This window comes from Phocoena sinus, chromosome X (genome assembly GCF_008692025.1).
Source record: "Phocoena sinus isolate mPhoSin1 chromosome X, mPhoSin1.pri, whole genome shotgun sequence".
Taxonomy (NCBI): domain Eukaryota; kingdom Metazoa; phylum Chordata; class Mammalia; order Artiodactyla; family Phocoenidae; genus Phocoena; species Phocoena sinus.
In genome coordinates, this window is record NC_045784.1 from 61,619,849 (window position 1) to 61,643,176 (window position 23,328).

General features: G+C 46.1%; 1 protein-coding gene across 1 annotated transcript in view; it reads right to left on the reverse strand.

Annotated features, from left to right (window-relative positions):
• The window catches only part of LOC116747109 (uncharacterized protein CXorf49 homolog), a 4,559-nt gene extending 491 nt beyond the window's left edge, over positions 1-4,068 (reverse strand). Inside the window, exons 1-2 of the mRNA XM_032618922.1 lie at positions 4,044-4,068; positions 686-2,241 (exon numbers count right to left, since the gene is read on the reverse strand). Of these exons, the coding sequence (XP_032474813.1) occupies positions 686-2,241; positions 4,044-4,068 (1,581 nt within the window). The remainder of the gene's footprint in view (positions 1-685; positions 2,242-4,043) is intronic.
• Between the last annotated feature and the right edge of the window lie 19,260 nt (positions 4,069-23,328).

The window sequence follows — 23,328 nt, forward strand, 5'->3', positions numbered from 1 at the left end:
TGCATGCGCAGACAAGATGTCCCTGGCCTGTGAGTTAGCAGCTGAAACAAAAATTTCTCACCGATTTGGACTAAGGAAGTGTGTGTGTGTGTATGTGTGTGTGGGGGGGGGGGGAGAGAGAGAGAGAGGGAGAGAGAGTGAGAGAGAGAGAGATGTGTGATTCCCGCCAGGGTGAGGCAGGGAATTGGGAAGGGAATTGAAAGGCTGATCTCATTAGCACTTTCACCCTCTGTCATCCCCAGGCCAGCAGGCAGAGCTGATCTAGGGACAACAGTGGGACACTGAGAAAGCCCAGGCCTCCTGCAAGGAAGGTCTGGGGAACAGCTAGGAAGGAGGATTCGGGAAGCTGGTGAGTCTAAATACTGAGGCTTTCCGGGGAAGGTTTTAAGGGATCCCCCTACCCAATTCAGCTACCAGCCCTCCCTTCCATCCCAGCCCAAGTCTCTCAGAGGAGGCTGGAAAGAGGCCAAGGGTGGAGAACCGGGCCCAGGATACCCGAAGTGCTACCTTAATGTTTGTCCCTAGGAAAAGGAGCCCGATGTGGCATCGTAATGACCCAGTGACCGAGGGGCACCCAATGCTGACCTCTGAGGAGTGGACAGAGGCAGCATGGGTGAAGACGTGTGCCCTGGGTGCTGTAGGGGGGGGGAAGAGTGGGGAGAGAGGAGGAGCATGGCCTACTCACCTGGCCCTTTGGGGCTGGGTCTCTATTTGTGTCCTTATCTTCTCCCGACACCGCCTCAGACTCCTTTGCCCAACTGACCACGGATTTCTTCCCAGCGCCGCTGTGCTTGGACTGTTTGGTTCCCGAAAGGAGTAAGGTATAACTCTTGGGTCTCCCAGGCTGCGGAATACCAGAGATTGGGGGGAAGGTGGCCGGTTCCACGGGAGTTGCCGAGATTCGCTGACCCCGGGAACGGAAGGTTCCCCCCAGGGCAAGTTTGCATGCTCCCCCGACGGATTTCTTCTCCTGGGCTCCGTTCTTCCTAGGAGTGACCCGCGGCAGGCCACCTGCAGCAGCAGCAGAAGCAGAAGCAGAAGCAGCAGCAGCAGCAGCAGCTCCCGGGTAGCTGGGCTTGCTGCCCCCCTTCCCCCACAGCACGCTCTGCATTTTCTTAGGGGAAGAGATGCCCTGCTCTCCCACGCCCTGCCTTTCCACAACCGAAGAGAGTCCTCGCGGAGCCGACGACAGGGAAGAGCCTGTCACGTGAAGGAAATTCTCCCTGGCTTGGAACTTCGAGTGTCTGGGAGTGTCCCCGGGATCCTCGGGTCTGCTGGGCTTGGCGTGGCCTCCTCCTCTGGGATAAGTGCTCACCGTCATCAGCTGTGTCTCACTGAATTCATCTGAGGACTCGGAGTCGGACAGCAGCCAGGTCAGGCCTTCCGCGGAGCGCCGCTGGCGATCCGCAGCCACGTTCAACCTACGCTTAGTGCCTCTCTTAGGGTTCCCCAAGGCCCGGCCCGCTTCAGGCCCACTGAGGTGGAGAGGGCTGGCTGGAGCCGTCGGCGCCTCCCCACAGCTCTGGCCGGGCTCTCCTCGACCGCCGGGAACTTCCTCGAAGCTCAGTGTCAACCCGGTGGACTCTTCGAAGGCGGTGGAGCTCTCCGGGGTCGGGTATCTGCGGACGCCCAGCGCGTCCTGGTCGGTCAGCTGCTGCAGGTTGGCCTCCTCGGCCCCCTCAGACTCCTCGATCAGGTCCAGGAGGTCCCTCGCGTGGTCATCTGGGGAGCCAGGTCCGCCTTCGCGGCCCCACAGCACCGGCCCTCGCACTTCCAGCATCTCCGGCTCAGACTCGAAGCCCTCGGGGTCCGGGTATCTGCGGACGCCCAGCACATCCTGGTCGGTCAGCTGCTGCAGGTTGGCCACCTCGGCCTCCTCAGACTCCTCGATCAGGTCCAGGAGGTCCCTCGCGTGGTCATCTGGGGAGCCAGGTCCGCCTTCGCGGCCCCACAGCACAGGCCCTCGCGCTTCCAGCATCTCCCGCTTCGACTGGAAGCCCTTGGGGTCCAGGAAGCGGCCTCCGCCCTCGCCGCTCCGCGGCTCCCCAGGCTTGGGATCTGGGTCGGGTCCACGCGGGACTGCGGGGCCGGCCGCGCGGACGCCGGCCCGCTCCCTGCCCTTTGGGCGGACACGCCTTCTCCACACAGACACCTCATCCGGGGAGCTCATGTCACGACCCGGGCGGCCCCGGAACCGGGGCGACGGTCGATGGCCCGAGTCGCGGTCGCGGTCACGGCGGGCTAGGCGTGCGGCGCTCAGAAGGCTGCGTCAGCCACCTCACGCGCCGCACGAGCTCGCCTCAAAAGAAAGGACGCGCCACTTTCCGCGCGCCTCCCACGGCCCCGCAGCAGCCTCCTCATTGGTCAGGCCCCCGCCAACCAGCGGGCGCCTTGTTCGCCCGCCCCCTCGAAGCCTAACCAATGGGGTCGAGGGCCTCTGGTTTGTTCGCAAGCCCGTGGGCGGTCCGGGCAGTTGGCTGGTGAAGGGGATGGTGGGAGTGCTTCCCTCTGTCAAGCCTCTGGGCCCGCCTCCTCCTGTCCCGCCTCCCCTTTCCGGTTAGAGTCACAGCTGTGAGTCTCCGGTTCCCATCTATACAGGGGGTCGAGGGCGTCGGGGAGTGAGGGCGCCGGGCTCCAGGGGTGGTGAGGATGAAACGTCAAGATGGAGGCGCTGGATGCCTAGCACGCGCCGAAAGCGTTTGCCAGCCTCCCTTCCACCGCAAGCCTTACGACCCAACAGGAGAATGGGCACAGGAGTCCCGCAGTCAGTGATCGGGGGTCGGCCAGAGAGCAAAGGGATCGTATTTTCGTTCTGTAAGGTCTCTGTCTCAACTGCTCCATCAAATGTGGCTCAGCAGACGTTATTGGCAGGCGGGTTTGCCGGATAGACTTGGGGTTGGCCTCGCTCCATCAGCCCTTCGCCCTCTCTGAGGCAAATTCAAAGAAGAGGAAATCGCAGTGGCCAGTTACGCCCCAAAAGATGCTCCCCACCGCTGATCCTGGAGATGTGAACTAAAACCACGAATCGGGTTTCACACACTAGGTTGACAGCCTTCAAAGAGCTTAACCATTCCGAGGGTGGGAGAGGTTAGGAGCAAACCCCTGTGGCGGTGGTGCAAGAGACGCATTTGGGAGGTAATTTGGCAGAATCCATTGAAAGCAACTTAGTGCTGGCACGGACTCTGTGCCTGGCACTCTTCTAAGCGCTGGGCATAAATAATAATGCATCCGCGTGACACGCCTTTAACTATAGTACCAACTATTACTGGCCTCTTACCGGTGAGGAAACAGGCAGTGAGAGGTTCGGCCACTGGCCCAAGGTCATTCGGCTCGTGGGGATCAGCGGCAGGATTGAAACCAATCAATCTGACTCCAGAGTCCTTGCTTTTAGCCCAAGATCTTTAAAAGGAAGGAAAAAAGAATCTATTTCCTCTATGCTCCTGCAAGTCCGCTGCCTGGTACTTCTTCCGGAGACACGCTGGTACCTGTAGTGTACAAGAACACATGCACAAGGGTGTTGGTGACGGGAAAAACTGGGAACACTCCAAATTCCCGTCAGTAAGGAAATGGATGAATGCAACGTGGCTTAGCATCCAGTAGCATAAAGCGTGGCAGTCTAACGGAATGCATCAGGCCATTCTCACAGCTTTCGAAAGCATCCGCCTGACTTCAAACTGCAAGTTGCAGAACGATGGCTTTGGATTCACATTTGTAAGTTAAATCACTCGCGTGCGTGGGCACACGCACACACACCAGTCAATCCTATGTAATATATGAGAATTCATTTAAGTATATGTACAAGTATGTTTCAAAGTTTTGAAGGACGCACAACCAAGGCCTACCAGTTGTGATGGCGGTGGGTGTGGATAGCCAGGTGTCTCTCAATTTTTCTTGGAACTGTCAGTTCTCAGCTCCCCTGAGCTGAGCAGTACTGATGTCTGGGGAGTGGTGCCTCCCTTGGTTTCTATACGGCCCATGGGTGTTAGAATTTCCCTTGTCTGCCACCCAACTCCTACTCTGACACCGCTCCATTCCTCCCATACCTTCCTTCTGCTCCTTCCCGTTCATACTCCTCTGTCTTCAGTCACCTCTCTCTCCTGCATCCTGCTCTGGCTGACGTCCTGGGGTGTCTGAACCCCTGTTGCCTGTGGAACTCAAAGGCCCAGTTTTCTGGGTCTGCACCTGAGAAGCTGGCCATGCTGGGGAAGTTTCAGAGCAGGGGAGATTGGGTGCACTGTAAATCTGCAATCCTCCTCCTCGAGCCTGCCCCCGATGGTGCCTGCCCGTTTGTGGATACCGCCCGCTTCCACTTCTCCCAGTGACTTTTTAAGTCATGGTGTGCTCTTTCAGATATGTTAAAATGGATAAGGAAGGATATAGCAAAATCTCCTGCATCTACCAGCACCCTAGGAAACATTAGCAGTGGATTCAGTGGAAGCCTCCGTCTTCCCTCTCACCATTTCCATTCCCTTCCTCCCTCCCCCAGAGAGAGACTCCCGGAACTTCTTCTCACCTTCTCCACTCTCTTCGTCCCTGTGGCTCTCCTACCTCCTCTTCCCCTGCATCCCATACGTCTCCAATGATGTCACTAATCTCTGCTTTAGCCCCCTATGCTCACCAGGATCCAATACTGGTTTTGACTTACTCTCTTGGCCTGGGGTGGGAGCCAGTGTCAGAGGTTCCTCTTGGCTTTCCCCACCGGGATAGCTCTTACCCCACAGAGCAGTGACCCAATGTGGAAGTCATTGCTCCAACTGCCAAGTGTATCACTTATCATTATCAGCTTGGGGACTGGAGAAATGACCGCTATTTTGGTCCAGGGACCCCTTCAGCTCACTGTGAACCGGTCTCCTTTTAATGTCAGGGCCTCATAAACCCCATTCTAATGAGGCCCCATCACGACACTTTGGGCCTCCTGGATCAATGTCAGCTCAGATCCGGTGTCCAGTAGTAGTAGAAGTGTCTGGGTCTTTTTCTAGCCTCAGGGTACAGTCACCTGAGAAATGGCAGTCATTCTCTTTAGGGACGGTCATAACCCACTGCCTTGTTTCTGGATCCTTCCTCCTCAAGACTCATCCACCTCTTCAGTGGGGCCGGTCTCTGAATTGGCTCAGGACCAGGAACTGAGCAGGAGACTGTGGCTTTGTAGCGGGATGATGGCCCTCCTTCTCTTGCATTCTTGCCTTTTGCTGGCTGTAGTTGCCCCTAGGGAGCCATGCTGTCTGAGCCATCTTCTCAGCTTTCTGCCGGTCAAGCAGGCACTCTTGACTGCCCCTCTGACCTTGCTGGTCGTTACTGGAAATGTGGTCTGCTGGCATCTCTTGGTTAAGAGCTGCCCTCTGCCCTCTATTATGTCAGAATTCGTTGGCTCCCATGGGTGGTAATGAGCCCAGGTCGGGACCACTTTCCTTCCATCATTGGCATTGGCCTGCAGAGGGGAGCAACCAGCAAACTTCTGGTGATGCTGGGGCCCCTCTCACCAGAACACTCCTGATGGCTTTGGTGAGTGATGTGTCCTCTCAGCCCTACAGTGGGAACATAACCATGAGACCATGTGACTGGCCTCACCTTTTCTGTCCGTTCTAGCATGTCTGCATCACTCAACCTTTTTGTTCCTTCCTCTGCCATCTGCCAATCCAAGGCAGGCATTTCCACTTCTCTGCTTATGGGCCATCACTTTCTCAAAGTTTCAAAGGGCCAGTCTGGCGGTGAATTTCCTCCATCTCTGGGAGTCCTTGCCCGTGTGTTAAATCCCATGGCTTGAGAAAGCGCCTCCGCTCAGTAAAACTTGCTTATCCACTCTTATATTCCTGTCCACTTGATCCAGCACCCTCAAAATTCAATCCCAGGGATACTGCTCTGCTCCTGCCAGTACAGTCTTGTTATTTCTTGGTGTATAATTTCTTTTTCCCCTTATCAGGCTCGGCATATCCCAGTGAGTTTATGGAGAAGAGATGAGGGTTTCCCTGGGAGAGGCGTCTGTCACTTTGTGTGGGAGCAGACTCTGTAACATCTACCAGCACAGGGCATGTGTTAGCTGTTGCTGGGGAAGGAAGGGCCACCCTGCAAGCTTTGAGGCCTCAGGACGTTTGGATCTGATAAGCCAACGTTTGGAGACATCCATGCCAATATACCCGGCCTACATTTCAGAGTCTGAAGTTTCTCCAAAAAGGGCCCTGACCTTCCCATAACAGGCCTGTGTTTGTCAAGGATGTGTACATCTCTGGAGTTCTGCACTTATTGTTATCACATAATGTGTGAGCTACTCAGCTGTCTCTGCAGGAGGCAAGGGCATTTTGTAAGCCACCAAGAAAACCCCATGAATCTTACACTTGGCCCTTAACTGTTTGGTAATGTCCCTTAGTTTCTCATTATGTCTTTGCAGGGCGCCAGTATAACAGTGATGAACAGCCGCCTCTGCCCTCCCTGTAGACATAGTGCCCTCCCTACCATTCAAAGGCCTGAATCATCTCACAGGCCACAAGTAAGACCCTCCACTGGGATATTTTTCTAGGTACGTATGGATAAAACCTTAAGGAATCAGGAGGTAACCTTGTGCTAGAGATTATCCATGCCCCATATAACACTCAAAATGGTACGCTCTTTGTCATTTGGGCAGTGAGTGAGCTGGTCCATAAACCCCATCTTATAGCTAACTACTCAGACCACTCCTGGTACCACTTTTGTTAGTTTGGGTCCTCCAAAAGTACGGACACCAAGGCATGATTGGACATGGACGAACATGATGGGAGAATGGCATGTGAAGGATAAAGGAGAAGGAGCAGGAATGAGTCTTCTTCTTCAGGGTGCGATGCGGGTCTGACGTCTGTCAGAGAGACGTGGGGGAAAGGAGGGTCAGATAAGAACAATCTCAGATGCAGTTTCATTCTAACACTAAACTTTCGTTCAGTTTAGTTTGGTTTGTTCACGCTCATGTGGAGTCCCCAACCTACAGCTGCCATTTAGAGGAGTCCCTGTCCTGCAGCAGTATGCCCCTGCCATGCTCAGTCACTGGCTGCGAGCTACGCAGAGGATGTTGGATCTTGGCACAAACAATGGTGGTGCCAGAGAAGTGGCAGCTGGCACTTGCCAATCTACTATGTTCCCTGCAGTGGATCGGAGGGGCATGTTTCTATGGCCACCACGAGGAAGCAGAAGTCAAAGATGACTAACATTTCCGTTTTGAGTGACTTTGTGGTGGGGAGCATAAGGACACAGGAAGTAAAGAAAGATTGGGAGGGAAATGATGGGATTTTGGATACATTAAGGTTGTGTTTCTTTTTTTTTTTTTTTTTTTTTTTTTTTTTTTTTATGCGTTACGCGGGCCTCTCACTGTTGTGGCCTCTCCCGTTGCGGAGGACAGGCTCCGGACGCGCAGGCTCAGCGGCCATGGCTCACGGGCCCAGCCGCTCCGCGGCATGTGGGATCTTCCCAGACCGGGACACGAACCCGCGTCCCCTGCATCGGCAGGCAGACTCCCAACCACTGCGCCACCAGGGAAGCCCAAGGTTGTGTTTCTTATAGGACATGCAGGTGGAATTAGCCAGAATGCACTTAGAAATTTGGTTCTGGAACACCAGTGAGGGGTCAAAGCTGGAGAGGGATACAGATATGGGAGTCATTCATTGCCTCAGTAAACTTTTATAGCAGTGTTTTTTCAAATGTCACCATAACCTTAGAAGTTCCTTCCATGGAAGCTCCAATTCCTTTCCCTTCACCCTCCTCAGAAGTAACCTCTATCCTTTGTCTTCATCATTCCCTTCCTTTTCTTTAGTTATTTTCTACATAGGTTCATATTCCTAACAACGTTGGTTTTGCTGCATCCTTTGTTCTTTATGTAAATGGAATCATCTGTGTTGTTTCTGACTTCTCCCCTGTGATACTGTGTAACTGAGATTCATCCCTTTTGTCACATGTGGCAGGCAATTGTTCATTTTCATTGCTGTACACTCTTCCACCAAATGAATATACAGTAGACTCTCATTATCATGATAGTTATTTGCAGTCTATAAAGTTGCCATGAACACTGAATTAGGCAATCCTGAAACATTGCTCCTAAGGGAAATATAATTTCAAGTTCCTACCATCCGCTGGTCACAACATTTTCATCGACTGATCGCTGTGTAATCATGTTTCATGTGTGTTTCTGTGTAAAGGCACTCTATTTAATACAAATATTATTGATTCATTCACATTGACCTCACAGCCAACAGCATTCTAAATCATGCCTGAGCAAGGTTTATGTAACACACATATTTTCTTGAGTGCACGTCATAGTCATTTTGCACTCAAGAACACTAGACAATACTTCAGCACTAAGCTTGGAGGCCATCTTTAATTATGAAATCACCAACAAAGAAGCACAAAAATGCAAACTATGTGGCCCCAAATAAATCATGAAAAGGACACTTGCTTGCAGTCTGAGACTGAAACCAGAAGGCAGAGCGTCACCTTTTTTGACCTCAGCTGGGAACATATTCCACCAACTCAAATTTCTCACAGCTCTCTCGAATGAGGAGGAAAGCACTCTGGTACTGATTTGTGGTTAAAAATGAATTTTAGCAAATAGGGGAATTTGCAAGTATGGAATCTACAAATAAGAAGAATCAACTGTATCTCAACCTATGTACCCATTCTACTGTCAATGGGTAATTTGGGTTGTTTCCATTTGGGCAGATATTATTCATAGTGCTACTATAAACATTCTGGCGCATGTTTCCTGGTGCCCACGTACAAGAGCCTTCCAGGGCAGAGCTTTCCAACTTTTGGACCTGGGACTTTGAGGCCTTCATCTCCAGAGACAGCCAGACAGCAGCCCCTGGACCGCTTGGTTCTGGCCCTGAACAACTTTGTCATCTGACTCCTGTATGCTATACAATCATTATTTTCTGTGTGAGCCATAGAATAAAATGGCTGGGAAGCTGTGTTCCAGTGCTCATACTTAGGACTGAACTTGTCATCTCATAGGGAAAGAAGATTTCCAACATTACTAGATCATGCCAGATTTTTTACAATGTGGTCATGCTAATTTCTACTCCTACCAGCAGTGTTTAAGTGTTCCACATCCTCATCAACATTTGATATTAACAAAGTACAAAATCGTTGTCAATCTTGTGATAGTGAAATGGTGTCTCATTGTAGATTTAATTTGCAATTTCTTGATTAGTAATAATATTAGTAATAATATTGAGCAGCTTTTCATATGCTTGGCCTTGGGGATTTTCTTGTCTATATGAGGTGTTTATTTAGTGTCTTTTGCCCATTTTCCCCTTGGGTTGTTTGCATATTTATTTGTGGAAGTTCTTTATGTATTCTATACTTTAATTCTTTGATGATTTCATGTTTTGTAAGTATCTTCTAGTTTTTAGCTTGCCTTCACTCTTTTTATCATACCTTTTAATGAACAAAAGCACTTCTTTTTAATTTTTCACAGCACTTTATTACGAAAAGTTCCATACAAGAAGATCACGGGACTTCCCTGGTTGCACAGTGGTTAAGAATCTGCCTGCCAATGTAGGGGACACGGGTTCGATCCCTGGTCCCAGAAGATCCCATATGCCACGGAGCAACTAAGCCTGTGCGGCACAGCTACTGGAGCCTGTGCTCTAGAGCCTGCGTGCCACAACTGCTGACGCCTGCGTGCCTAGAGCCCATGCTCCACAACAAGAGAAGCCACTGCAATGAGAAGCCCGTGCACCACAACGAAGAGTAGCCCCTGCTAAGCGCAACTAGAGAAAGCTTGCGCGCAGCAACAGAGGCCCATTGCACCCCAAAAAAATAAATAAAAAACATTTTAAAAGAAAGAAGAAGATCACAAGATGATCCGGGGAAGTTGAGGGGGTACTTGCTGATCATGGACCATCTTCGCTCTCACCTGATGACCTTGCTTCCCATTTCATTGAGAGTATACAGGCAATCAGAAACAAACTTCCCTCATTCATAAATATTTTTCTCTATTTTGGATCATTCCTATCAGCATACAAGTATGTTGTCGTTTCTCCCAATTAAAGAAAACCTTCTTTTGATTCCAATTTCCCTTCAAGCTACACCATTTTTCTCTGCTCACCTTCACATAAAAACTCCTTAAGAGTCGGTGTATACTTGCTGTCTCAAATTCCTCTCTTCTCGTTCACTCTTTCTCTCCTTTCCACTTAACAATTCTCTATTGAGGGCTTACAAGGCACTGTTCTAACACATGGTGCTGTTCTAACACATGGTGCTACATCACTGAGAAAAACAGATGACGTTCCTTCCCTCAAGAGCTTACATTTCTGTCATAGGCCTACTGGCAATATTTTCTCAATCTTCAACCATGTCCATTCCTTTGTTGTTGGAAATCACTTTCCTGGACCCAGTTTCAATCTTTATTGGTTGCCTAGAGTGTTGCTCCTAGAACACTCCTTTACCAAACCCTAAAGTGGGATCTTCTGCTTCCTAGAACTAATGTCTTCATTGTTCTTGTTTTACCACAGTGTTTTGATGGGACTCATTCTCCAGGTACCATGGGTGATAATTTCTTTTAAGACTTTGCATGAACAAATATTATATTTAATATTACCTTTAATTTCATGCTTATTTGATAGCTGATATATAATTTCAGGCTGAAAAGTTTTCTGACTTTCAATGTCACTTTTGAGAATGCTGGTACTATTTTGCATGCCATTATGATTCCCAAGTCTTTATTTATGACACACTTAATTTTTTTAGTTATATATATATTTGATTTATTACATAGTAAAATTAACTTTTTTGTTTTCAGTACCATGAGTTTTAACATATGGACAGAGTTGTGTAACTATCACCACAATCAGGATACAAAAGCGTTCCATCAGCCCCCAAATCTCCCTCATTCTGCTGCTTTGTAGTCAAACCATCTCCCTCATCCCAAACCTCTGATAACTGGTGATCTGTTTCCCATCCCTATAGTTTTACCTTTTCCAACTATTATACAAACACAATGACACAGTATGTAACATTTTGAGACTGGCTTCTTTCATTTAGCATAATGCATTCGCCATTCATCCAAGTTGTTGCATGTATCAAGAGTTCCTTCCTTTGTATTGTTAAAAAATGTTTCATTTATACATGTATGGTTTTATTCGTTCATCTGTTGAATAACATCGTGATTGCTTTCAGTTTGGGTTTAATACGGTTTGTATTAACATTCATGTGGAATTTTTTGTAAACATAAGTTTTCAGTCCTGTAAGGCAAGTACCGAGGCATGGAATTGCTGGGTCGTATTGTAGTTGTATGTTTACCTTTTGAAGAAATTGGCAAGCTGTTTTCCAGAGTGCCTGTACAATTTTGCATTCCCTTTATCAATATATAGATGTTTCAATTTCTCTGCAAACTCATCGGTACTTGGTATCATCACTGTTTTTAATTTTAGTCATTCAAATAGGGTTAAAGTGGTATCTCATTGTGCTTTTAATTTGTATTTTCCTAATAGCTAACAGTGTTGAACATCTTTTCAGGTGCTTATTTGGCATCCTTATATCTTCTTTAGTGGAGTGCCTGTACATGTCCTCTGCCCATTTTTAAAATGAGCACTTTATTTTCTTATAGTGGAGTTTTGAGAGTTCTTTGTATATTCTGTTTATGGTTGTAATTTACAGATATTTCCTCCCATTCTACAGCTGCCTTTTCATTCTTTTAACAGGGTATTTGTCAGAAAAAAGTGTATAATTTTGTTGAAATCCAATTTAACAAATTTTTCCTGGTGTTCCTTACAGACTAGCCTTTTGGTGTTATTTCTAAGAATTCTTTTATTTATTTATTTTTTTAACATCTTTATTGGGGTATAATTGCTTTACAATGGTGTGTTAGTTTCTGATTTGTAACAAAGTGAATCAGCTATACATATACATGTGCTCCCATGTGTCTTCCCTCTTGCGTCTCCCTCCCTCCCACTCTCCCCCTCCCACCCCTCCAGGCTGTCCCAAAGCCCCGAGCTAATATCCCTGTGCCTTGCGGCTGCTTCCCCCTAGCTATCTACCTTACTACGTTTGTTAGTGTGTATATGTCCATGACTCTCTCTCGCCCTGTCAAAACTCACCCTTCCCCCTCCCCATATCCTTAAGTCCGTTCTCCAGTAGGTCTGCGCCTCTATTCCTGTCTTATCCCTAGGTTCTTCATGACATTTTTTCCCCTTAAATTCCATATATATGTGTTAGCATACGGTATTTGTCTTTGTCTTTCTGACTTACTTCACTCTGTATGACAGACTCTAGGTCTATCCATCTCATTACAAATATCTCAATTTCATTTCTTTTTAAGGCTGAGTAATATTCCATTGTGTATATGTGCCACATCTTCTTTATCCATTCGTCCGATGATGGGCGTTTAGGTTCTTTCCATCTCCGGGCTATTGTAAATAGAGCTGCAATGAACATTTTGGTACATGACTCTTTTTGAATTTTGGTTTTCTCAGGGTATATGCCCAGTAGTGGGATTGCTGGGTCATATGGTAATTCTATTTGTAGTTTTTTAAGGAACCTCCATACTGTTCTCCATAGTGGCTGAACCAATTCACATTCCCACCAGCAGTGCAAGAGTGTCCCCTTTTCTCCACACCCTCTCCAGCATTTATTGTTTCTAGATTTTTTGATGATGGCCATTCTGACTGGTGTGAGATGATATCTCATTGTAGTTTTGATTTGCATTTCTCTAATGATTAATGATGTTGAGCATTCTTTCATGTGTTTGTTGGCATTCTGTATATCTTCTTTGGAGAAATGTCTGTTTAGGTCTTCTGCCCATTTTTGGATGGGGTTGTTTGTTTTTTTGTTATTGAGCTGCATGAGCTGCTTGTAAATTTTGGAGATTAATCCTTTGTCAGTTGCTTCATTTGCAAATGTTTTCTCCCATTCTGAGGGTTGTCTTTTGGTCTTGATTATGGTTTCCTTTGCTGTGCAAAAGCTTTGAAGTTTCATTAGGTCCCATTTGTTTATTTTTGTTTTTATTTCCATTACTCTAGGAGGTGGGTCAGAAAGGATCTTGCTGTGATTTATGTCATAGAGTGTTCTGCCTATGTTTTCCTCTAAGAGTTTGATAGTTTCTGGCCTTACATTTAGGTCTTTAATCCATTTTGAGCTTATTTTTGTGTATGGTGTTAGGGAGTGATCTAATCTCATACTTTTACATGTACCTGTCCAGTTTTCCCAGCACCATTTATTGAAGAGGCTGTCCTTTCTCCACTGTACATTCCTGCCTCCTTTATCAAAGATAAGGTGTCCATATATGCGTGGGTTTATCTCTGGGCTTTCTATCCTGTTCCACTGATCTATCTTTCTGTTTTTGTGCCAGTACCATACTGTCTTGATTACTGTTGCTTTGTAGTATAGTCTGAAGTCAGGGAGCCTGATTCCTCCAGCTCCTTTTTTCGTTCTCAAGATTGCTTTGGCTATTCGGGGTCTTTTGTGTTTCCATACAAATTGCGAAATTTTTTGTTCTAGTTCTGTGAAAAATGCCAGTGGTAGTTTGATAGGGATTGCATTGAATCTGTAGATTGCTTTGGGTAGTAGAGTCATTTTCACAATGTTGATTCTTCCCATCCAAGAACATGGTATATCTCTCCATCTATTTGTATCATCTTTAATTTCTTTCATCAGTGTCTTATAATTTTCTGCATACAGGTCTTTCGTATCCTTAGGTAGGTTTATTCCTAGATATTTTATTCTTTTTGTTGCAATGGTAAATGGGAGTGTTTTCTTGATTTCACTTTCAGATTTTTCATCATTAGTATATAGGAATGCCAGAGATTTCTGTGCATTAATTTTGTATCCTGCTACTTTACCAAATTCATTGATTAGCTCTAGTAGTTTTCTGGTAGCATCTTTAGGATTCTCTATGTATAGTATCATGTCATCTGCAAACAGTGACAGCTTTACTTCTTCTTTTCCGATGTGGATTCCTTTTATTTCCTTTTCTTCTCTGATTGCTGTGGCTAAAACTTCTAAAACTATGTTGAATAAGAGTGGTGAGAGTGGGCAACCTTGTCTTGTTCCTGATCTTAGTGGAAATGCTTTCAGTTTTTCACCATTGAGGATGATGTTTGCTGTGGGCTTGTCATATATGGCCTTTATTATGTTGAGGAAAGTTCCCTCTATGCCCACTTTCTGGAGGGTTTTTATCATAAATGGGTGTTGAATTTTGTCAAAAGCTTTCTCTGCATCTATTGAGATGATCATATGGTTTTTCTCCTTCAATTTGTTAATATGGTTTATCACATTGATAGATTTGCGTATATTGAAGAATCCTTGCATTCCTGGAATAAACCCCACTTGATCATGGTGTATGATCCTTTTAATGTGCTGTTGGATTCTGTTTGCTAGTATTTTGTTGAGGATTTTTGCATCTATGTTCATCAGTGATATTGGCCTGTAGTTTTCTTTCTTTGTGACATCCTTGTCTGGTTTTGGTATCAAGGTGATGGTGGCCTCGTAGAAGGAATTTGGGAGTGTTCCTCCCTCTGCTATATTTTGGAAGAGTTCGAGAAGGATAGGTGTTAGCTCTTCTCTAAACGTTTGATAGAATTCACCTGTGAAGCCATCTGGTCCTGGGCTTTTGTTTGTTGGAAGATTTTTAATCACAGTTTCAATTTCAGTGCTTGTGATTGGTCTGTTCATATTTTCTATTTCTTCCTGATTCAGTCTTGGCAGGTTGTGCATTTCTAAGAATTTGTCCATTTCTTCCAGATTGTCCATTTTATTGGCATAGAGTTGCTTGTAGTAATCTCTCATGATTTTTTTTATTTCTGCAGTGTCAGTTGTTATTTCTCCTTTCTCATTTCTAATTCTATTGATTTGAGTCTTCTCCCTTTTTTTCTTGATGAGTCTGGCTAGTGGTTTATCTATTTTGTTTATCTTCTCAAAGAACCAGCTTTTAGTTTTATTGATCTTTGCTATCGTTTCCTTCATTTCTTTTTCATTTATTTCTGATCTGATTTTTATGATTTCTTTCCTTCTGCTAGCTTTGGGGCTTTTTTGTTCTTCTTTCTCTAATTGCTTGAGGTGCAAGGTTAGGTTGTTTATTCGAGGTGTTTCCTGCTTCTTAAGGTGGGCTTGTATTGCTATAAACTTCCCCCTTAGAACTGCTTTTGCTGCATCCCATAGGTTTTGGGTCATTGTGTCTCCATTGTCATTTGTTTCTAGGTATATTTTATTTACTCTTTGATTTCTTCAGTGATCACTTCATTATTAAGTAGTGTATTGTTTAGCCTCCATGTGTTTGTATATTTTACAGATCTTTTCCTGTAATTGATATCTAGTCTCATGGTGTTGTGGTCAGAAAAGATACTTGATACAATTTCAATTTTCTTAAATTTACCAAGGCTTGATTTGTGACCCAAGATATGATCTATCCTGGAGAATGTTCCATGAGCACTTGAGAAAAATGTGTATTCTGTTGTTTTTGGATGGAGTGTCCTATAAATATCAATTAAGTCCATCATGTTTAATGTATCATTTAAAGCTTGTGTTTCCTTATTTATTTTCATTTTGGATGATCTGTCCATGGGTGAAAGTGGGGTGTTAAAGTCGCCTACTATGAATGTGTTACTGTCTATTTCCCCTTTTATGGCTGTTAGTATTTGCCTTACGTATTGAGGTGCTCCTATGTTGGGTGCATAAATATTTACAATTGTTATATCTTCTTCTTGGATCGATCCCTTGATCATTATGTAGTGTCCTTCTTTATCCCTTTTAATAGTCCTTATTTTAAAGTCTATTTTGTCTGATATGAGAATTGCTACTCCAGCTTTCTTTTGGTTTCCATTTGCATGGAATATCTTTTTCCATCCCCTTACTTTCAGTCTGTATGTGTCTCTAGGTCTGAGGTGGGTCTCTTGTAGACAGCATATATAAGGGTCTTGTTTTTGTATCCATTCAGCCAATCTGTGTCTTTTGGTGGGAGCATTTAGTCCATTTACATTTAAGGTAATTATCGATATGTATGTTCCTATTCCCATTTTCTATATTGTTTTGGGTTCGTTATTATAGGTCATTTCCTTCTTTTGCATTTCTTATCTAGAGGAGTTCCTTTAGCATTTGTTGTAAAGCTGGTTTGATGGTGCTGAACTCTCTCAGCTTTTGCTTGTCTGTAAAGGTTTTAATTTCTCCATCAAATCTGAATGAGATGCTTGCTGGGTCGAGTAGTCTTGGTTGCAGGTTTTTCTCCTTCATCACTTTCAGTATGTCCTGCCACTCCCTTCTGGCTTGTAGGGTTTCTGCTGAGAGATCAGCTGTTAACCTTATGGGGATTCCCTTGTGTGTTATTTGTTGTTTTTCCCTTGCTGCTTTTAATATGCTTTCTTTGTATTTAATTTTTGATAGTTTGATTAATATGTGTCTTGGCGTATTTCTCCTTGTATTTATCCTGTATGGGACTCTCTGTGCTTCCTGGACTTGATTAACTATTTCCTTTCCCATATTAGGGAAGTTTTCAACTATAATCTCTTCAAATATTTTCTCAGTCCCTTTCTTTTTTTCTTCTTCTTCTGGAACCCCTATAATTCGAATGTTGGTGCGTTTAATGTTGTCCCAGAGCTCTCTGAGACTGTCCTCATTTCTTTTCATTCTTTTTTCTTTATTCTGCTCTGCAGTAGTTATTTCCACTACTTTATCTTCCAGGTCACTTATCCGTTCTTCTGCCTCAGTTATTCTGCTATTGATCCTATCTAGAGTACTTTTAATTTCATTTATTGCGTTGTTCATCATTGCTTGTTTCATCTTTATGTCTTCTAGGTCCTTGTTAACTGTTTCTTGCATTTTGTCCATTCTACTTCCAAGATTTCGGATCATCCTTACTATCATTATTCTGAATTCTTTTTCAGGTAGATTGCCTATTTCCTCTTCATTTGTTAGGTCTGGTGGGTTTTTATCTTGCTCCTTCATCTGCTGTGTGTTTTTCTGTCTTCTCATTTTGCTTATCTTACTGTGTTTGGGGTCTCCTTTTTGCAGGCTGCACGTTCGTAGTTCCCGTTGTTTTTGATGTCTGTCTCCAGTGGCTAAGGTTGTTTCAGCGGGTTGTGTAGGCTTCCTGGTGGAGGGGACTAGTGCCTGTGTTGTGCTGGATGAGGCTGGATCTTGTCTCTCTAGTGGGCAGGTTCACGTCTGGTGGTGTGTTTTGGGGTGTCTGTGGCCTTGTTATGATTTTAGGCAGCCTCTCTGCTAATGGGTGGGGTTGTGTTCCTGTTTTGCTAGTTGTTTGGCATAGGTTGTCCAGCACTGTGGCTTGCTGGTCGTTGAGTGAAGCTGGGTGCTGGTGTTAAGATGGAGGTCTCTGGGAGATTTCCACCGTTTAATATTATGTGGAGCTGGGAGGTCTCTTGTTGATCAGTGTCCTGAAGTTGGCTCTCCTACCTCAGAGGCAGAGCCCTGCCTCCTGGGCTGGAGCACCAAGAGCCTTTCATCCACACGGCTCAGAATAAAAGGGAGGAAAAGTAGAGAGAATTATTAGAAGTATGAGGAAAGAAAGAAGGAAAGGAGGAAAGGAAGGAAGGAAGAAAGAAGCAAAGAAGGAAAGAAAGGAGGGAGGGAGGGAGGAAGGAAGGAAGGAAGGAGGGAAAGAAGGAGAAAATGTAGAGAGAATTAGTAGAAGTTTGAGGAAAGAAAGAGGGAAAGGAGGAAAGGAAGGAAGGAAGAAAGAAGCAAAGAAGGAAAGAAAGGAGGGAGGGAGGGAGGGGGGGAGGAAGGAAGGAAAGAAGGAGGGAAAGAAGGAGAAAATGTAGAGAGAATTAGTAGAAGTTTGAGGAAAGAGAGAAGGAAAGGAGGAAAGGAAGGAAGGAAGAAAGAAGCAAAGAAGGAAAGAAAGGAGGGAGGGAGGGAGGAAGGAAGGAAGGTAGGAGGGAAAGAAGGAGAAAATGTAGAGAGAATTAGTAGAAGTTTGAGGAAAGAAAGAAGGAAAGGAGGAAAGGAGGAAAGGAAGGAAGGAAGAAAGAAGCAAAGAAGGAAAGAAAGGAGGGAGGGAGGGAGGGAGGAAGGGAGGAAGGAAGGAGGGAAAGAAGGAAAAAAGACAGAAAGAAAGAAGATACAGTAAAAATAAAATAAAGTATAATATAGTTATTGTACTAAAAAATATTTAGAAAGAAAGAAAAGAAAAAAAAAAAAAAAAAGAACAGATAGAACCCTAGGACAAATGTTGGAAACAAAGCTATACAGAGAAAATCTTACACAGAAGCATACACATACGTGTTCACAAAGAGAGGCAAAGGGGGAAAAATCATAAATCCTGCTCCCAGAGACCACCTCCTCAACCTGGGGTGATTCGCTGTCTAAAGGAGGGAAGGAAGGAAGGAAAGAAAGAAAGAACGAAGGTAAAGTACAATAAAGTTATTACAATTAAAATTAATTATTAAGAAAAATAAAATTTTTTTTTTTAAAAAAAACCATGGACGGATAGAGCCCTAGGACAAATGTTGGAAGCAAAGCTATACAGAGAAAATCTTACACAGAAGCATACACATACACGTTCACAAAGAGAGGCAAAGGGGGAAAAATCCTAAATCCTGCTCCCAGAGACCACCTCCTCAACCTGGGGTGATTTGCTGTCTAAAGGAGGGAAGGAAGGAAGGAAAGAAAGAAAGAAAGAACGAAGGTAAAGTACAATAAAGTTATTGCAATTAAAATTAATTATTAAGAAAGAAAAAAAAATTTTTTTTTTTTTAAAAACCATGGAAGGATAGAGCCCTAGGACAACTGTTGGGAGCAAAGCTATACAGAGAAAATCTTACACAGAAGCATACACATACACGTTCACAAAGAGAGGCAAAGGGGGAAAAATCATAAATCCTGCTCCCAGAGACCACCTCCTCAATTTGGGGTGATTTGTTGTCTAAAGGAGGGAAGGAAGGAAGGAAAGAAAGAAAGAAAGAACAAAGGTAAAGTACAATAAAGTTATTACAATTAAAATTAATTATTAAGAAGAAAAAATTTTTTTTTAAAAAAACCATGGACGGATAGAGCCCTAGGACAACTGTTGGGAGCAAAGCTATACAGAGAAAATCTTACACAGAAGCATACACATACACGTTCACAAAGAGAGGCAAAGGGGGAAAAATCATAAATCCTGCTCCCAGAGACCACCCCCTCAACCTGGGGTGATTCGCTGTCTAAAGGAGGGAAGGAGGGAAAGAAAGAAAGAAAGAAAGAACGAAGGTAAAGTTCAATAAAGTTATTACAATTAAAATTAATTATTAAAAAAAAATTTTTTTTTTTTTTAAAAGAAAAAACCATGTACGGATAGAGCCCTAGGACAAATGGTGGAAACAAGAGTATACAGACAAGATCTCACACAGAAGCATACATGCACACATTCACAAAAAGAGGAAAAGGGAAAAAAATCACCGATCTCGCTCCTAAATTCCCCCTCTTCAATTTGGGATCACTCCCTGTCTATTCAGGTATTCCACAATGCAGGGCACATCAAGTTGATTGTGGAGCTTCAATCCGCCGCCTCCGCGGCTGCCGGGAGAGACCTCCCCCTCTCCTCCCTGCTCTCACAGCTCACAGGAGCTCAGCTTTGTACCCGGCCCTGCCCCTGCGCGCAGATCGCTGGAGGGCGTCTGTTTTTTTGCTCAGACAGGACGGGGTTAAAGGAGCCGCTGATTCGGGAGCTCCGGCTCACTCAGGCCGGGGGTTGGGGGATGGGGGAAGGAGGGGCACTGCGTGCGGGGCGGGCCTGCGGCGGCAGAGGCGGCGTGACGCTGCAGCAGAGGCCGGCGTGACGCTGCACCAGCCTGAGACCCGCCGTGCGTACTCCCGGGGAAGCTGTCCCCAGATCCCGGGAACCCGGCAGTGGCGGCCTGCACAGGCTCCGCGGAAGAGGGGCGCAGAGAGTGACCTGTGCTCGCACACAGCCCCCCTGGTGGCGGCAGCAGCAGCCCCAGCGTCTCCCGCCCGTCTCTGGGGTCCGCGGCTTCAGCCGCGGCTCGCGCCCGTCTCTGGGGCTCGCGCTTCCCGCCGCGGCTCGCGCCCGTCTCGGGGGCTCGTGCCCTCAGCCGCGGCTCGCGCCCGTCTCTGGGGTTCGTGCTTTTAGCTGCGGCTCGCGCCCGTCTCTGGAGTTCCTTTAAGCAGCACTCTTAAACCCCTCTCCTCGCGCACCAGGAAACAAAGAGGGAAGAAAAAGTCTCTTGCCTCTTCGGCGGTGCAGGCTTTTCCCCGAACTCCCTCCCGGCTAGTCGTGGCGCACCAACCCCTTCAGGCTATGCTCAAGCCACCAACCCCAGTCCTCTCCCTGCGCTCCGTCCAAAACCGAAACCCGAGCCTCAGCTCGCAGCCCCGCCCGCCCCGGCGGGTGAGCAGACAAGCCTCTCGGGTTGGTGAGTGCCGGTCGGCACCGATCGTCTGTGCAGGAATCTCCCCGCTTTGCCCTCCACACCCGTCGCTGTGCACCACTCCGCGGTCCCGCAGCTCCCCCCTCCGCCTCCCGCAGTCTCCAACCGCAGAGGGGCTTCCTAGTATGTGGAAACTTTTCCTCCTTCACAGCTCCCTCCCACTGGTGCAGGTGCCGTCCTTATTCTTTTGTCTCAGTTTTTTCTTTTTTCTTTTGCCCTACCCAGGTACGTGGGGAGTTTCTTGCCTTTTGGGAGCTCTGAGGTCTTCTGCCAGCCTTCAGTAGGTGTTCGGTAGGAGTTGTTCCACGTGTAGATGTATTTCTGGTGTATCCGTGAGGAGGAAGGCGATCTCCACGTCTTACTCTTCCGCCATCTTCCCGCCGACCTCTAAGAATTCTTTACCTAACCTCAGGTCATGATGATTTTCCCTTATGTTTTCTTCTAAAAAATGTATATTCATATGTTTTACGTTCTCATCCATGGTCTATTATGAGTTAAATTTTGAATGAGGTGCAATATTTAGGTTCAGGCTCTTTTTTTTTTCTTTTTTCATACAGATACCCAAAAATTGCAATACCATTTGTGAAAAGACTATGCTTTCTAAATTGAATTTATTTTGCGCCTTTATGAAAAATTAGTTGGCATGAGTGACATCAGCAAAAATGGTGAAATAGATACCTCCAAGGGCCAGTCCCTCTACAGGAACATCAAAAAATCAAGCAAGAAGTACAAGAGTCTACTTTGTCAGAATTCTTTACAACAGTCAAAATTTACAGCAGGCAAACAAATGTAAAACTATAAAAAGACAACTTAAATGTGGTAGGAAACCTTTGTAGTTGTCCTCACCCTGTGCCCCTCACTAGCTTGGTGGCAATTTGAAGACTGCAGCCCACATTTTCAGTATGGGACTCTTATCCTTGGCTCCCAAGGGAGAAGAGCAGACTAATTCTCAAAGAATTCTGTTTGTCCTGGTCTATATAGGGGCTAACTGAAGGACTGATATACCTTATTCAGAGCTAGCTCAGGGTATCCACAGCCACCTGGGGCAACAGAATATGGTCGAGGCCTTTGATAGCGTGCTGAAGGTCAGGGGGGAAAAGCTGGGGACAGAGGGATATTAGGGCATTCAAAAGCACTCAAGTTTACTGGGGAATTTAGAAAGCAGTGTGCATGTCTGGATCAGAATGCATCCCTAGAAAAGTCCTGAGAATACCCTAAGCTTTTACCCTGGTTGATCTATAGGCTCAGCACAAGCAGATAAGAGAGTTTTAAAAGGCCTCGTTAAGCATTGAAGGAGTGCCACAGAACAGAGCCAATGAGAGTTTTTGTTGTTGTTGTTGTTTCTTTTTCTTCTTCCTTTTCTTCCTTCCTTCCTTCCTTCCTTCTCTCTTCATCCTCCTCCTTCTTCTTCCCCTTCTCCTTCTTCTTCTCCTCCTTCTCCTTGTCTTTTGCCTCTTCTCTCCCCCCTTCCCTCCATCCCTCCTTCCTGGCATTCAAGGATATCTCTGTCAAAACACTAGCTTACCACAAGCTACAGAATCACACAGCACACATGACAAAGAATACAGACTTTACAAAAATAGTTTAGAAGTCATTAAATAAACAAGCAGTGATATAAAACATCAAGGGGGGAAAACCCTCAGAAGGGAAAGAATATGATTTATGACGTTACCACATTATAATATTCAAAATGTCTAGTTTTCAATAAAAATATTAAGTATGCAAAGAAATAAAATATTATGGCTAATTCATAGAAGAAGTCAACAGAAACTGTCCTTGAAGAAGCACAGACTTTGGATCTACTAGACAGACATTTAAAATCAATTGTCTTAAATATGCTCAAAGAGAGAGGATCTTCAAGATGGTGGAAGAGTAACACGTGGAGATCACCTTCCTCAACACAAATACATGTACATGTGGAACAACTCCTATAGAACACCTACTGAACGCCGGCAGAAGACCTCAGACTTCCCAAAAAGCAAGAAACTCCCCACGTACCTGGTTAGGGCAAAAGAAAAAACAGACAAAAGAATAGGAATGGGACCTGCACCAGTGGGAGGGAGCTGTGAAGGAGGAAAGGTTTCCACACACTAGGAAGCCCCTTCATGGGTGGAGACTGTGGTTGGCGGAGGGGGGAAGCTTCAGAGCCATGGAGGAGAGCCCAGCAGCAGGGTTGTGGAGGGCAAAGCGTAGAGATTCCCGCATAGAGGATCGGTGCCGACCAGCACTCACCAGCCCGAGAGGCTTGTCTGCTCACCCGCCGGGGCAGGCGGGGGCTGGTAGCTGAGGCTCAGGCTTCGGTCAGATCGCAGGGAGAGGACTGGTGGCGTGAACACAGCCTGAAGGGGTTAGTGCACCACAGCTAGCCTGGAGGGAGTCCAGGGAAAAAGTCTGGAGCTGCCGAAGAAGCAAAAGACTTTTTCTTCCCTCTTTGTTTCTTGGTGCACGAAGAGAGGGTATTAAGAGCCCTGCTTAAAGGAGCTCCAGAGATGGGCGTAAGTTGCGGCTATCAGCGTAGACCCCAGAGACGGGCATGAGATGCTAAGGCTGCTGCTGCAGCCACCAAGAAGCCTGTGTGCAAGCACAGGTCACTCTCCATACCTCCCCTCCTGGGAACCTGTGCAGCCTGCCACTGCCACGGTCCCGTGATCCAGGGAAAACTTCCCTGGGAGAACACACGACATGCCTCAGGCTGGTGCAACGTCACACCAGCCTCTGCTGCCGCAGGCTTGCCCCACACTCCATACCCCTCCCTCCCCCCGGCCTGAGTGACCCAGAGCCCACGAATCAGCTGCTCCTTTAACTGCGTCCTGTCTGAGTGAAGAACAGACGCCCTCAGGTGACCTACACGCAGAGGCACGTCCAAATCCAAAACTCAACCCCAGGAGCTGTGAGAACAAATAGAAAGGGAAATTTCTCCCAGCAGCCTCAGGAGCAGTGGATTAAATCTCCACAATCAACTTGATGTATCCTGCATCTGTGGAATAGCTGAATA